The 16,493-nt window shown below is 47.6% G+C and overlaps 1 protein-coding gene across 3 annotated transcripts in view; it reads right to left on the bottom strand.

The window, feature by feature from the left end:
- Positions 1 to 4,336: 4,336 nt before the first annotated feature.
- EIF2B3 (eukaryotic translation initiation factor 2B subunit gamma) overlaps positions 4,337 to 16,493 on the bottom strand; it is a 129,985-nt gene continuing 117,828 nt past the window's right edge. For all 3 annotated transcript variants that reach the window (XM_045980712.1, XM_045980721.1, XM_045980703.1), the window contains exon 12: positions 4,337 to 4,513. In XM_045980712.1, coding sequence (XP_045836668.1) covers positions 4,461 to 4,513 — 53 coding nt within the window. In that variant the 3' untranslated portion in view covers positions 4,337 to 4,460. The remainder of the gene's footprint in view (positions 4,514 to 16,493) is intronic.

Genomic DNA, 16,493 nt, shown 5'->3' with positions numbered 1-16,493 from the left:
GACTCTGCTTCTACCACAAGCCCACCATTGCTAACAACTGTGGTCAGGGCCAGCATTTCTGTGGATGCTTCCAGGGTAGGGCTTGCCTGCTGGGAAAATTTCTTGCCAAAGTCCAAAGACCCAGTGTGGGAGAAACTGGTCTGCAGTTCTAACCATTCCAACCCAGGGCCTAGTGCCCTCTGGCTTCTCCAAGCTCCGTGATGACCTTTCTTTTCCCCAGCAAAGTGATTTCCTGAGCGTAGCTGAGCTCAGCTAGGGCAAGCTGAAGCCACAGACCCCAGGGAACAGGAAGGGGAGTAGAAGGCCCTCTTTTCTCTCTATAAGCGGTCTGCTTCACTGTGGAACAGCCTGGTTCAATGTCACTTCCACTGGATCTGAGAATGTGTTTTGGACTCAAACCAGAGAAGTTCTCCAAAGAGAAAAGAGAAAAGCAATCTAATTAATTCATTATCACCAAGGAGTAAATCTAATTACTGATTGAGACAAATAGCCCTTAAGGTCTGTTATGTGTCTACTCCTTTGCTAAGCTCTGAGATTTGCAGGGTACCTGCATTTAAGAAGTTCATAGCCTAAGGGAGAGCACAGAGATCACAGGGGAAACCACTGTGAGCTGGGATACTCAGGGGAGTTAGAGGGATTGGACGGGAGAGGTGAGAGGATGACCAAATCCGAAAGGAGAAGACACGGTTCAAGGTCTGCTTATGAGAGCTTGGGCAAGTCACATGATCTCTGGCATTGACATAAGGATTAAATGAGATAATATATGTGGCTGAGGAACAGTCTCAGGAAAAGTGAGGTGAAACACACCCGCACACAAACACACACGGTGTTGGAAAGTGACCAGCCTGGCTTCAGGGTAGGGTCCATGTGGGAGCAACTAGGAGGACAGACCTTCTTTCCTTGGCATTTTTTCCAGGCTTCTCTCTCATGCTTTGGGCTGGCTTCTGTTATCTGGGCCTGGCAAAGTCAGTAACCCTGAGATGTAGAAGAGGGAAGCAGGGATCCCTGGCACCACCAAAAGCCCCAGTCCCCCTGATATCCATTATGCTTAACGGCCAAGCCTGGGACTATATACCCCCTTCCCTGCGGGCAGCTTTAGGCCAATAGCACCTGTCAAGTCTCTAGTGTCAGAGGCAGCAACCAGAGATCAGAAAATGGCCTTTTACCTTGAAGGTGGAGTAAGAAGAGCAGCTGCGAATCAAAGCAGAACCTCCCCATTTATCTCTAGCAGAGAAGCCCCTGATGCAGTCCTTCTGGGTGGTGGCAGATGGGTCAGGTCGAGGACAAATCATCCTGGCTTCAAGTAGAATGTGTTCTCCTGCCCAGCTTCTTTCTTTCCCTGTGAGCTCCATCAGAACTAAGCCTTCTAGACCTTGTGTCTGGGTGGTCCTTCCCACACCCACTTCCCCTTCCTCAGACATATTTAACTATTTAGAAAGCAGCATACAAAGGCCTAGCTTCTGTACCTCCTTAGGGGTAGGGATGGCTGTGGATAAGGAAAGTATGCTTTCTGCAGTTCTCTAGAAATAGAAACAGCTTATAAAATGGGCCCTGTAGGCCCCCAGATTGCTTTTGGGGCTCTAGCTAAAGACAATTCCCCACGATCCCCCTCCCTGTCACCTCCATGGATGGGAGCGGGATAGGAAGAGTATTGTGGTGAGGGACTGGGAAGAAGTTCGGCCTCTGGCCTTGGGAAAAGCTTGGAGGGCAGCCTTGGCAGTCAGTCCCCCTACTGGCTCAGGAGCTCCTGGTGGCAGGTGGGGGTGAGGTGTTAGTGGGGGAGGGGTTCCTGGAGTAGTAGACACCAAATTTTGTCTGACCTGGCGAGCTCCCAGAACTCCAGGCGTAGTTGCTCAACACCTCCCCAGAGTCCTCCGTGGTCTGTACTGAAAGCCCCCTTCCTTCTCTCCTCCACTTTCCTCATGGAGCATCCCTGGGAGAGGAGGGCAGGGGACTCCTTTACCTGCCTGGTTCTTCTGGCTTCTTTCCCATGGAGAGGCGGCTAGCCAGTGAACATTCAGTTGCTCACTATATTTTAGGTATATTCACACTCTCTGTAGCTGTTGCCAAAAGGAAACAAAAATGGTCCCTGCCTTCTGGCAAACAAATAGAGCCAAGAGAAGAGAAATTAAAGCATTTTGGGCACCCAGTCAATCCCGGTGCTGCTGGAGACAATCGCAGCAGTGTCCTGGGCCGGGGGCTGTTCCCGACTGGGACTTAGCAAGGCCTTCCCCTGGGAAACCCCTACCTTGTCCTCTTTTCTCCCTCCTTTCATTGGAGCAGGGTTGCTCACGGGCTTGTGCAAGGGAAGGCAGAGGAGAGGTCTTTCTTCTACCTTACTGTCAGGGATTCCAAGGGCTCCGTGGGAAAGATCAGGAAGGGGTATAGGAAGGTTCTGGAATGGTTTAATCAATCCCTTCTTGTCCCTTGCCTACTTCCTTCCAAACATATCCAGCTCCATCCCCTTTCTGTTGACAAGGAATAGTCTTCTGGCCTCTTGGGCCACCCAGATCCCAAGGGTCAGAAAGCACTGAGAGAGGGACAGAATTTGAGAATAGGAAGAGCCTTTAAAAGTTACCCAGAGCGACTTTCCCATTTTGCAAATGTGGAAACACAGGGACAGAAGCGAGGCAGTGAATAGGCCAAAGCCAAGCAACCCTGGGGAGGGCAGGTCTTCTTCTACCTGGAGTCGTCTGGAATCCACAGATTTCACTGCATTGTCAAAGGGTACCCCCTGGGGCACTGCCCCATCTCTTTACTCCCTCCTCCCCTGCAGTCCTCTCTCTTTCAAGCACTTCTGCTGGCCCATTTCAGCTCCTGTCTGATGAGGGCAAACCGTTGAGAACCTTGTCCCCACCGGTGGTAGGAATGTGGAGCTTGAGAGCTCCGGGAAGGCTGGTGGAGGTGGAGACCCCCCAGGGTAGGAATGCTCATCCAGTCTCTCACAAGTTCAAGGAGAGCAGCGCTAAGATTCAGGCAAGATTACACCAATGAACTTTAGAGACTTTGGATTTTTAAAGCAACGTGGAAACCAGTATTTCAAATCATTCTTTATAATTACTACCACCCACAGTGAACACATCAAGGGAAACCTTTGCTTTGATAATTCTAGGAGGTGAAATCTCACCCCAGGAACCACTTTTATCTTCCACCAGACACCTGCAGGTTGTAAAGCAGTGCAGGGACAGGCAAGAGCCGAGGGTATGGGTACGTGTGTTTGGGAGTGGGCGTGGTAGAGGGAAGGTGGACAGGATTCCAGAAGGGCTGTGAGTATGGAAGTCTCACTTCTTAATTATCTCAAGCAGGAGAGGCAGTATAATTAGGATATAAAGGAATGCAGCTGGAGAAGAGTCAGAAAGAATTTCAAATCATGATATGGGCTCCTGGCTCTTACCAGGTTGAATAGACCTTAGACTCCTCATTAAGGGAGGTGGGAAGGAGTCTGTCTGGCTTCATAGATCACGGCTCTCTTTTATTTTTAATTATTTACCAATCAGAGAGAGCACACGCACAGGCAGGCAGAGCAGCAGGTAGAGGGAGAGGGGAAAGCAGGCTCCCTGCTGAGCAGGGAGCCCAACACAGGGCTCACTCCCGGGACCCCGGGATCATGACGTGAGCTGAAGGCAGACGCCTAACCTACTGAGCCACCGAGGCTTTCTCTTATTGCTCTTGCCTCCACCGAGACCAGTGGAATTAGACTTGATGCCTAGGCCAAGGCAGCCTCCTGCATGTTTTAAGTCTCCAAAAGACAGCAGTTGACCTGGAAAAACTGACTAGTGACTGGGAAGTAGGGAGTGAATGGCAGGGGCTGGGAATCCATGTGGCAGGTATGGGGAACAGAGTAGTAAGTCCTGGACTAAGGATTGGGGGCCAGGCTGCCCAAACTGGGAGCGTAGAAGGACTCTCCCGTGTGGAGGTGGCACTGCCAGCAGCTAGGCCTGGGGGTCTAGAAAGCCTGATTAGGGTCAGGAACCGAAGCACCTCCGGGTCCTTTCCGGTGGAAGATGCTTTTATGGACTAGGCTCGGCCAGGCAGTCAGAAAGCAGTCCTCCGAAGAGCTTTACCCTGCTGCCCATGCCTGTATGCAAGAGTCAGGCCATTGTGTCTTATCCTGTTCTACACACTGGCTCTAGACGGTTTTTACCATGTGACTCAAGCCCACACTGTGTATCCTTGGAGCCCACCACATCAGTGGAGCTTGGGACTACACAAGTCTCTGGCATACCTATGGGAGTGCTCCTCCCCCCCTTTTTTAAAGCTTATTTAAATAATTTTTACACCCAATGTGGGGCTCAAACTCACAACCCCGAGATCAAGAGTCTCATGCTCTACTGACTGAGCCAGCCAGGTGCCCCATGGGAGCCCTTCTTTATTGGGAAATAAATACACAGTCAAACAGGTGGGCCAGCCAACATCTGTAGTTCTGAGGGCCAAGAGAAAGGAGTCTGATTGCTCAGAACTCAGATCTCCATGAGCTGGTCACTCCCCACGATCACCTCGTTCACTCGTTTGGCTACAAAAGAAAAGAAAAAAGTTGTTTGAGAACTGGCAATAAAGGTGTCATTTCAAACCAAATTATTTCTAACTTCTGTGTTCATAAACATTTATTCGTCTCCTATGTGGCTCTGCCCTTGAGAAGGTCTTGGGAATATCCCTTGCCAAAGGGATTACAGGAGAGGCAGCATTTTCCAACACAGGAGGGAAGGACTCATTCTTTTTTTTTTTCCTTTCTTTCTTTTTTAAAAGATTTTTTATTTATTTATTTGACAGAGAGATAGAGAGAGCATAAATGGGCAGAGCGGAAGGCACAGGAAGAGGGAGAAGCAGGCTCTCTACTGAGCAGGGAACCTGACACAGGGCTCCATCCCAGGACCCTGGGGATCATGACCGGAGCGGAAGGCAGCTGCTTAACTGACTGAGCCACCATGGACTCATGGTGCCTATGGACTCATTCTTTCTAAACCTAGATTCCAGGACACTTCACACAGGAGGGAAACTGGATGGGTCTTAAAGGATGAATACAGTTTTTTCAGGCAGCGTATCAAAGGGAAGGCATTCTAGGTTGCTGGAACAACATGAGCAAGGGGATAAAGATACAAGGAAGAGGAGCATGAAATACTGTGGTGTGGCCAAATGGTAGGGGGTGAGGGGGAAAGGGTGAGAAGCAGTGACACTCAACAGTTAAAGGGAGATATCCAAAGGAGGGGGGCGATGCCTCACATGGAAATAATACCACCTACTGCACAGAGCTGTTGTGAGACTTCAGTGACTTAAGGAATCCTGAAGTGCCGGATAAGCAGTGGCCATTGTTTTGTAAAATCCAAAATATGGCCCTCCCTGACCTGATCCTTGCCTACCCCTGCAGCTCCACGTTCCACCATTGTGCAATTATACCTACCAGCCATACTATTTTGTAGAGGCTGTTCCCTCTGTCTAGAATGTCTTTCTTGGCCCTCATCCCATCAGTCTTTTGCCCTAAATGCCCTAATCCAGCAGCTCTACTATTAGTGGCACCTTCCCTTCCAAACTGTCCATTTCCTGCTCTGTGAAAACACTACCTGATACATATCTCTGTCTCTATGTCATTATCTTATTCTCCTACACTTCCCTGTGAGACTCTCAAGGGTAGGGCCAGTGTATTTATGTTCCTACCCCAGTGTCCAGCACAGCTACTGGCACAGGAAAGATTTCAGAGGTCCTGGGTAGTGATGAGGTTAGGGTATGATTATCAAGTGGAGAGCAAAAGTTGAAAGGAGATGAGGGTTGGTTAGAGTATAGAGAAGCTCAGAGAATTGTAAAGCTGAATGTAAGTAGTCTAAGATGTTTAGAAGAAAAGGAGCGAAGAGGAAGACTATAAGCCTTCAATATATTTAAGGGAGCACCCTGGAAGATGACCAGTGATGGGATGGAAGGTAAGGAAAGGGTTAGTTTTCTAGGAATAAGAGTTAGAGAATGGAGGCAGTGAACCAACAGTCTGGAAGGGGTAGGGGGAACCAGGGGCATGTTATCTACTTCTTGCCTGGAGGTAGGGAGCACAAGCAGGAGACAGGAGAGTTTTCCTGCCCTCTATTGGCTCAGACAGAAAAAGCTGACCAGCTGGCTGAAAATCGGTTCTTTCTGGGCAAGCTTCCCGTGTCTTCTAAGGATCCAGTGTTTCTTGTCATACTTGGGAGCTTGAATGTGACCCTGATAGATCAGGCAGAAATTTTGGCTTTCCTGACACTCTACTTCAGTCTTTGAAGGGCTTGGTGCAGCAAAATGAAGATCCTTGATGACGGGACCAAGATCGACAGAGACATGTTTGGGTTTGTTCATATTTTCCATAGGCCGGAGTCTCTAAGTGGGTTTCTGACTGCAGCTTTGGAGACCTTAAGAAATCAGACATGTCTGGGATGCCTGGGTGGCTCAGTGGGTTAAAGCCTCTGCCTTAGGCTCGGGTCATGATCTCCGGGTCCTAGGATCGAGTCCCTCATCGGGCTCTCTGCTCGGTGGGGGGCCTGCTTCCTCCTCTCTCTCTCTCTCTCTGCCTGCCTCTCTGCCTACTTGTGATCTCTGCCTATCGAATAAATAAGTAAAATCTTAAAAAAAACAACAACACTGTTCTTAAAAAAAAATTCAGACATGTCTTCTGTTCTATCCAACTTTTCCACTTTGTTTCTTGCTATATCTCCCTTGCACCCCATATTCTAGGTTTTGCAAATGATCTGCAGTTTCCAACACATTGGATTGCTTTTGCCTTCAAGTGCTTGCTTGCATGGTTCCCCTTTGCTTGAGAGGGTCTTCCCTTTGTGTATTTGATAAATAGCCCCAAAGTTCAAGATTTAGCATTAATTCCTTCCTTGGGCCAGAACTGACTGATTTCTCTTCTATGTCCTTAATTAACCCTGACCATCTCCTACCATCATACCTGAGAAACTTTTCTGTAATTATTTCTTTACTTGCCTGTTTCTGCACTGGGGGCAGATGGACAGGAAGAGGCAAATCTTATTCATCTTTCCACCTCTAGCCTAGAATACAGGAGGCCATAACAGTTTGTTGAATGTGTGTGTGTTTGGGGGTTATGTGACAGTATGGAGGTAGGAAAAGAAGCATATACAGAAGAGAAGGCCCAACCTCTGTCGGGAGTGTAATGGACACATTTGGAGCTTTAGGGCAAGGGTGCTTAGAGAAGAGCACCCTCAGGCCTATTTCTCCAACTTTCCCCATAGGAAGAGAAAGCTAGGTCTCGTCTTTTCACAAAGTCTGCTATTACAGAATCATGCTGCACAGCAGCAAACTCAGAGAAGAAAAGGATAGGAAAGCTAGGAAGAAAAGGTGACCATGCCGGAAAGGAAAGACCTTCTGAGTCAAAAGGACCTGAGTTGTGTTTTTTTTTTTTTTTTTTTAAGATTTTATTTATTTATTTGATAGAGAGAATGAGAGTATAAGCAGGGGAGGGAGGGGGTGGCAGGCAGAGAGAGATGCGGGACTCTGCCCCAGGACCCTGAGATCGTGACCTGAGCCAGAGGCACACACTTAACCAACAGAGCCACCCAGGTGTCCGGAAAGACTTGAGTTGTAATCAGACTCTGAGCAGATTCTTTCCTGTCTTTAGGCTTTAGTTCCCTCGTCAAGTGGGGATTCTATGAGACGAGTGCTAGAAAGGGCCCAGCACCGGGCTTTTATAAGTATTAAGTAGAAGTTATCGGAAGGGCCTGGAGTCCCGCCCTCCGAGCTGCTGGTTTTTCTGCTCGGTAACTGTCTGTTTTCTTCAGTGAGAGGAATGGGAAGGAGGCCCAGATACTGCTCCGGCCGCTACATTCCCTAGGGCTGGGGATGGTCCTGGAGTGTGACTGTCAATTAGGATCCACCCTTGAGATAAGAATGACCGGGAAAGAGTAAAGGAAATACTACTTTGGCTAGACTCTCAGGGTTTGTCCAAAAGCTCCTTTTTACCCTTTGTCTCTCTGCAGCCATGAGTCAGCCTCCTTATCTCCTTTCTAGAGCCCAACATTTATTCTTCCTTCACCAGTCTCGCCCTAGTTTCTAGAGATACTGGGCTGTTCTGCAGACAGTCTTAGTTCTTTTTTTTATTTTTTTTTATTTTTTTATTTATTCATTTGACAGACAGAGATCACAAGAAGGCAGAGAGAGAGGAAGAAGCAGGCTCCCTGCTGAGCAGAGAGCCCCACGCAGGGCTCGATCCCAAGACCCTGGGATCATGACCTGAGCTGAAGGCAGAAGCTTTAACCCACTGAGCCACCCAGGCTCCCCGACAGTCTTAGTTCTAATTAACACTCTCTATGGCCCTCAGGACTCCAGACCGGAAGGGCAAATGAGTCTGGGTGGGGCAGACAAGGCTTCCTTTCTGCCAGGTTCCAAATAAACACTTAAGCCTTCTTAGGCCGGCCCTAACACTTTCCCTGCTACCCTCTGGTCTGCTCTTGGCCTGGGGGTAGGAGAAGACTTGCTCATTTGGTTCAGGGAAGAGGGACTAGATCTGGTGTTTGGGGGATGGATGTATTTTCACGGGGATTCTGTATGGTGGAGGAAACCTGGAGGGCAGCAACAAGCCATACTAGTTCTGCTTGGCCAGGGTTGGAAGCAGGTTCCAATGAACACTCAAAAAGTTCTGGGCTGGGGCGCCTGGATGGCTCAGCGGGTTAAAGCCTCTGCCTTCAGCTCAGGTCATGATCCCAGGGTCCTGGGATCGAGCCCCGCATCGGGCTCTCTGCTTAGCTGGGAGCCTGCTTCCTCCTCTCTCTCTCTCTCTGCCTGCCTTTCTGCCTACTTGTGGTCTCTATCTGTCAAATAAACAAATCTAAAAAAAAAAGTTCTGGGCTGGAATCAGATCCTAAGGATCCTTCCCTGAGAGTACAAACGGAGGTTGGTTAGTTGAGGAGGAACCAGTGGGATGAAGGGGGAAGGGAATGACAATCTGCGTATGAAGAGCGCACTGCTGGGAAGCTGAGGATTCCTGCTAGCTAGGACTTGATCTTCGTGCCTGTCCGGTCTACTTTCAGGGCCACAGGATTGATCACTGGGGTCATAGGGAAGAGATCCAAGTCATTTCACTGACCACGAGAAGAGACTCACATGAAGTCTCCAGCCAGAGTCTCCAGGTTTTTACTTTGCCAGCTGTGGCTCTTCCACTGGCTTGAGTGGGAGGTCAAACTTGACCACCAGGATTTTTGCCAGAGATAATCTCATTAACTGAGTATGCTGGGGTGTGGGTGAGAAAACCTGGAGAGTTCTGTTAGAAAACGGCTCATATTGCTGCTGGTGCTAGAAGGCGGCATAGAGGGCTACACTGGCTTTAAGAATCACATTTTGGGGGTATAAGACTCATACGGACAGAGTGACTCTCTGGTATGCAAATGACTGAAATTTGGAGAGGGAACAGCACTGCTTCTGAGGATGAGAATTTTTTCCTGAAATCTCTCCAGGTGAGGAAGACTGACTGGGGACTCGGCCATCTACTGAGCTGTTCGCTGCTGAGCATCTGAGGTGTTGGTGCTTGCCTGGCTCATCCATGGTACAGCTCTGGAGGGCTGCACTAATGGCTGGGAATTTGCCTTCTCCATAATGCTCAGCTGCAAAGACAAGTGACAGTGGGAACAGGAAGTGTTGGGATTTTCCAGTTTACAGTCCAGATGACTTACTTCCCTGGCAACCTCTCTTTTAGGAGGACCATTAAAGGGTTTCCTTCTAAAATAGGGACACAGGGTGTTAGAGCCAGAAGTCCATGAGATGCTAAAGCCTATCACATCCCAGGGGTTTGGCTAGCCCAGTCTTATGCTCCCTGATGGGAGATTCCATGACTCAAAGCCCCAATATCCGGCATTCCATTGTCATGTATGCATTCTGCACACAGAATGGGAAGGGTCCTCGCAAAGTAAAAGGAAGGAGCACCATGACTTTATTGGAAATGGGGAGGAGAAGCAGCAGAAGCTGTGAGGTTCCAGGTCCCAGCACACAAGAAAGGAGGGATCCTCTAGGGCAGTGGCAAAAGGAGTTCATGCATTCAAATATGCCTGTGGAGTCTAAACTCTTAAAAACCACAAAAGGAAGCAGCTCCTGGTTCCAGGAGGGACTAAAAGGAGAAAGCACTGGAGGACGCTTCTACTTGCTGCTGAGCAGGAGAGAATTTACAGAGACCAAGAGGTAGGAAGGAGGTGGAAGAAACATAAAATCTTTAAAAAAAAAAGAAGAGAGCAAAGAAGGACGAGAAATGCAATGAGGTGACAGGGAGGGGACAGGATAAGAAAGCAGCTCCACAGACCAGCTGAGCAGCTGCTTTTGAAACTCTGGGGACCCTTTCCAAGGCCTTCCATGGGGTTAGAGAAAAGCCTGGGTGTTCTGAATCCTCTTTTTAAAAAAAACAACTTTTTTAAAATTAAGGGTTTTATTTTTTAACTTTAATTTTAAAAAAATTTTTAATTTTTTAAGAAGATTTTATTTATTTATTTGACAGACAGAGATCACAAGTAGGCAGAGAGGCAGGCAGAGAGAGAGAAGGGGAAGCAGGCTCCCCACGGAGCAGAGAGCCCTATGCGGGGCTCGATCCCAGGACGCTGGGATCATGACCCAAGCTGAAAGCAGAGGCTTTAACCCACTGAGCCACCTAGGCGCCCCTATTTTTTAATTTTTTTAAAGTAAGCTCTAGACCCAGCATGGGTCTTGAATTCACAATCCCAAGATCAAGAGTTGTATGTTTTATAGACTAAGCCAGCTAGGCGCTCCAACTGAATCCTATTTTATTTGTTTGTTTGTTTATCTATCTATCTATTTGATGGAGAGAGAGAGAGCAGCAAAAGCAGGGGAGTAGAAGAGGGAGAAGCAGGCTGCCCACTGTGTGGCACTCAATCCCAGCACCCTGCTAGGCTCATGATCTGAGCTGATGCAGATGCTCAACCAACTGAGCCACCCAGGTACCCCTGAATCCTATTTTAAAGAAATTGGCAACAGGCTCCAGGTGCCCAAGAAAAAAGTTTCTCCGTAACCCAAGGGTAGGCCTGGGTAAGCTGGTATGTTCAGTACGAGAGAGACAACCAAGACCTGGGGTTCCTGAAGATCAGAAAGACCTGGGATATGGAGGCCAAATATATTTTCCCAATTGGTCTGGGGAAGATGGACTAAAAGGAGAAAAGGTCTATCACTGATCAAATTCTGCTGGCCAAGCCAGGAGTGGTTTCTTCCTCTGGTCTTTCAGGAGGCTGTCTTGCAGTAATTCAGGCTGAAGACTCAGTTTTGTCATTTACTAGCTATGTACCTTGGGTAAATTTCAACTTTTCAAAGTCTCAGTTTCCACTTCACCAGATGGGTCAGTAATGGATCCCTACCTACCTCAGAGGGTTTTTACGAGAGTCCAATAAGAAAGTGTATTTGAGAACATTTTATTTTATTTTATTATTTTTTAAAAAAAGATTTTATTTATTTATTTGACAGACAGAGATCACAAGTAGGCAGAGAGGCAGGTAGAGAGAGAGTGGAGGAAGCAGGCTCCCTGCTGAGACTGATGCAGGGCTCCATCCCAGCACTCTGGGATCATGACCTGAACTGAAGGTAGAGGATTTAACCCACTGAGCCACCCAGGTGCCCCTGAGAACATTTTCAAGTTATAAACAACAGGGGCACCTGGGTGGCACAGTTGGTTAAGCCTCTGACTCTTGGTTTCGGCTTAGGTTGTGATCTCAGGATGGTGAGATTGAGCCCTGCGCTGGGCTCCACACTCAGCACAGAGTCGGCTTGTCCCTCTCCCACTGTTCCTCCCACCTCTTTGTGTGTGTGTGTGCATGTGTGCGCGCGCGCGCATGTGCGCATACTCTCTCGCTCTCTCAAAAGAAATGAGATCTTCAGGGCGCCTGGGTGGCTCAGTGGGTTAAAGCCTCTGCCTTGGGCTCAGGTCAAGATCCCAGGTCCTGGGATCGAGCCCCATATCGGGCCCTCTGCTCAGCGGGGAGCCTGCTTCCTCCTCTTTCTCTGCCTGCCTCTCTGCCTACTTGTATTCTCTGTCAAATAAATAAATAATCTTTAAAAAGAAACGAATCTTCAAAGCTACAAACAATTGGAAGCCAATGGTGTTCCAGGAGGGGAGTGCTGTCCACGCGGCCAGTGCTGGGAGTTTCAGTCGGTGTGCCCGGCCCTTACACTCACACACCATCACGGAAGAAAACACCAAAGGCTGCAGGCTGCTGTTGACCAATGCTCCTGCTTGAAAGTTCTCTGGTGAGGCACTGGGTGGAATGTGTCTGCCACTAATTAAAAATGCCAGCCTTTCTTGTAACAAGGGCATGGATGTCTGACCAGGCTTCACCTCCAGATGCAGCCACCCCAAACTCTGGGCTGAGAACTAGTGATACAAAGAAGCAGGAACCAGAGAGAACCCACTTTGGGCTTGCTGGGTGGTGGAAGCAGAGTGCAAGCCGGGGTATCTGGTGGTCAGTGAGGATGGCAGTGGGGTCCTTAGCACAATGGTTTGGTGCATACATCTTGGCTATAACCCAATTTTTAAGCTTGATCCTGCAGCCATCGTAGAACTGTGGGCTCGGATTTTTTTTATGGGCTTAAATCAGCCAGAGTTCCTTATGATGCTTTGTTATAATGCTTACCTTACTGGTAAACTAGTGACACTTGGGAAAGGCTTCTCAGAAATGACCGTTCTCACATAGAGGAAGAAAGTGGCTAAAATGTGAGAAGAAAGGGAATGCAGAGGAAGGCTGCATCTAGTCTCAGGTAGAGAAATAAAGGTGAAGGATGGTTTCAGGCCAAGGCCACACCTCCCCAACTCATTTACCAATATTACATGTGGTTCTTGTGAAAGCATAAGTTTAAAAAAAAAGTCAGGAGAGATCTCATGGTAATTGCAACCATCTCACATATGGCTTTCTTGGAACCCTGTTTCTGCACTGAAATTTCAGAAAGTTGGCTCTATGGATCCAAAATTCATTCACTCATTCCCTCCCTCACTCATTCTTGCCCCCCCACTATAAACTATAAACCAGTTCTTTTTTTTTTTTTTTTAAGATTTCATTTGTTTATTTGACAGAGAAAGACACAGTGAGAGAGGGAACACAAGCAGGGGGAGTGGGAAAAGCAGGCTTCCCGCTGAGTGGTGAGCCCAATGCGGAGCTCGATCCCATAAGCCTGACACTTAACGACACTTAACGACTGAGACACCCAGACGCCCCTAAACCTGTTCTGAGAGCTAGGGATGCATACTGATATAGGTCAATCCCTGGCCTTAAGGATCTCAGTCAGCAGAGAAGGCAGAGTCGTATGTAACCGCCATAACCTGTGCCTGTATTTTAATAAAGGTACTGACAAAGTTCAGGGGTGCAGAGGAAGAAGGAATGCTTAGTTGGCTGTAGGGAGTCATGGGAAGAGTCAGGGAAGGTTCTGCAGAGGAGAAAACACTTGGGCAGAGTCTTCAAAAGAGGGATTCCAGACAGAGAGGGCATGTACAGGGTGTGGAGGGGCACAGTGGCACTGTGTGGATGGGACACTCTAGGGCCCTTGTGTGCTCCTAGAGCTGCGTATGTGCCTCACAACATTTAATTATATTTAATTATCACAACAGTTCTCCAAGATCATTATTATTGTCTCAATTTTTCTACTTTCGAAAATCTAAGGTCTAGGGAGGAAAAAATCTAACCAGTTCGCTGCACAGCTGAGATGTGAATCCAGGTCTGTTTGATTCTAAAGCTCCAAAGAGAGGTATGTGGTTTTTTTTTAAAAAAAGGGGAAGGAAAGGGACGCTTGGGTGGCTCAGTGGGTTGAGCATTTGCTTTTGGCTCAGGTCATGATCTCAGGGTCCTGGGACTGAGTCCCGTGTGGGGCTCCCTGCTCATCAAGGAGCCTGCTTCTCCCCCTGCCTGCGGCTCCTTCTCCCTGTGCTCTCTCTCTCTCTGGTTGAGTGACTGATAGGTAGATAGGTAGATAAATAAATAAATAAAATCTTAAAAGAAAAATAAAAAGGGAAGGAGAAAAATATTGAAGAAGTCCTCTGTTTGCTGGGGAGAAGGAAAATGATGTGGTTTCTACCAGTTAATTCCTTCAGCAGCTCTCCTACTCTACTATATTCTAGATGTAGAAATAATCTCAAAAAGAGTTAGCCATTCTTACTGATCTTAAATTTTTGTCTATTTCCTGTTTAAAAACACCCAGCCAGGGGTGCCTGGGTGGCTCAGTCACTAAGAGTCTGCCTTCAGCTCAGGTCATGATCCCAGGGTCCTGGGATGGAGCCCTGCATTGGGCTCCCCGCTTAGTGGGAAGCCTGCTTCTCCCTCTCCCACTCCCCCTGCTTGTGATCCATCTTTCTGCTGTGTCTCTCTCTCTGTCAAATAAATAAATAAATAAATAAATAAACAAATAAATAAAATCAAATCTTAAAAAATAAAAACACCCAGCCAAAGTACGGAACTATTCAGATTCTCAGCCCAGCAGAGAAACCCTGATATTTGTGTGTCTCTCATGTATGACACACGGACATACCTCAGAGATGGTATGTGTTTGGTTCCACTGCAATAAAGTGAATATTGCACTAAAGCAAGTCAAATGAATATTTTGGTTTCCCAGTGCATATAAAAGTTATGTTTACACTATATAGTAGTCTATGAATTGTGCAACAGCATTATGTCTAAATAAATAAATATAAATAATTTATTGCTAAAAAAGGCTATCATCTGAGTTTTTAGCGAGTCCTAATCTTTTCACTGGTGGAGGGTCTGGCCTCGCTGTTGATGGCTGCTGACCAGTCAGGGTGGTGGGCGCTGAAGGCTGGAGCGGCGGTGGTGGTTTCTTGAAATAAGACAACAAGGAAGTCTGCTGCACTGATTGGCTCTTCCTTTCGGAAACCATTTCCCTGTAGCACGTGATGCTATTTGATAGCATTTTACCCAGAGCACAACTTCTTTCAAAATTGGGACTCAGTCCTCTCAAACCCTAAAGCCGCTTCAGCAACTGAGTTTACAGTCCTTTATTGTCATTTCCACGATCTTCACAGCGTCTTCACCGGGAGCAGGTTCCATGTCCAGAAACCACTGTCTTTGTTCCTCGTAAGCTGTAACTCCTCACCTGTTCAGGTTTTCTCAAGGGACGGCCGCACTTCAGCTGCTCCTTCCGGTACCACTTCTGACTCTCGTTCTCTTGCTCTTTCCACCCCATCTGCGGTCACTTCCTCCACTTAAGTGCTCAACCCCTCACAGTCACCCGTGAGGGCTGGAACCACCTTCTTCCGAAGTCCTGCTCATGATAGTATTTTGACCTCTCCCTGTGGATCACAAATGTTCTTTCTTTCTTTCTTTCTATTTTAGAGAGGCAGAGAGCATGAGCATGTGGGAAAGGGGCACATGGAAGGGGAGAGAGAGGATCTCAAGCAGACTCCCCACTGAGCACAGAGCCCTACACAGGCTCAGTCTCCCAATCCTGAGATCACGACCTGAGCCGAAACCAGGAGTCAGATGCTTTACTGACTGAGCCTCCCAGGTGTCCCTCTAGAAGGTTTTCAGTTTACTTTGCCCAGATCCATCAGAGGAATAACTATGGCAGCTACAGCCTTAAGAAATGTATTTCTTTTTTTAGAGAGAGAGAGAGAACACAAGCAAGTGGGGCAGGGGGTAGGTCTGTGGGGAAGGGGCAGAGGGAGAGGGGGACCTTGTATTTCTATGTTACGAATATGGACTTCTTTCCTCCAACCTCAGGAACCCACTTCTGCTAGTTTCTGATTTTTCTTCTACAGCTTCCTCCCTTCTCTCAACCTTCACAGAATTGAAGAGAGTGAGGGCCTTGCTCTGGTGAGGCTTTGGTTTAAGGGAATATAGTAGCAGGCTTGATCTTCTATTTCAATCACTAAAACTTTCTCCATATCAGCAGTAAGTTTGTTTTGCTTATCATTTGTGTGCTCACTAGAGTAGCACTTTTAATTTCCTTCAAGAACTTTTCCTTTGAATTCACAACTTGTCTATTTGGTGCAGAAGGCCCAGTTTTCAGCCTATCTCAGCTTTTAACATGCCTCACTCACTTAAAAGTTTATTCATTTCTAGCTTTTGATTTAAAGTAAGGCATAAAAAAAAAAAGTGAGAGATGTGCAATTCTTCCTTTCACTTGAACACTTAGAGGCTATTGCAGGGTTATTAATTGGCCTAATTTCATTTTTAAGAAAAATTTTAAAAGATTTTATTTATTTGAGAGACAGAGTGAGTGCATAAGCTGTGGGAGGGGCAGAGGGAGAGGAACAAGCAGACTCCCCACTGAGCACGGAGCCCAATGTGGCCCTGATCCCAGGATCTGGGATCATGACCAGAGCCAAACGTAGATGCTTAACTGACTGAGCCACCCAGGTGCCCCAACTGGTGTAATTTCAATATTGCCTCTCAAGGAATAGGGAGACCAGAGGATAGGAAGAGATGGGAATGACTGGTTGGTCAAGCAGTTAGAATACACACAAAGTTTATCAATTAAGGTAAATTAAGGGGCGCCTGGGTGGCTCAGTGGGTTAAAGCCTCTGCCTTCGG

Source organism: Meles meles, chromosome 1 (genome assembly GCF_922984935.1).
Source record: "Meles meles chromosome 1, mMelMel3.1 paternal haplotype, whole genome shotgun sequence".
Taxonomy (NCBI): domain Eukaryota; kingdom Metazoa; phylum Chordata; class Mammalia; order Carnivora; family Mustelidae; genus Meles; species Meles meles.
Note: the sequence above shows the minus strand (reverse complement) of the source record. Positions and strands in the feature narration are given on the sequence as shown.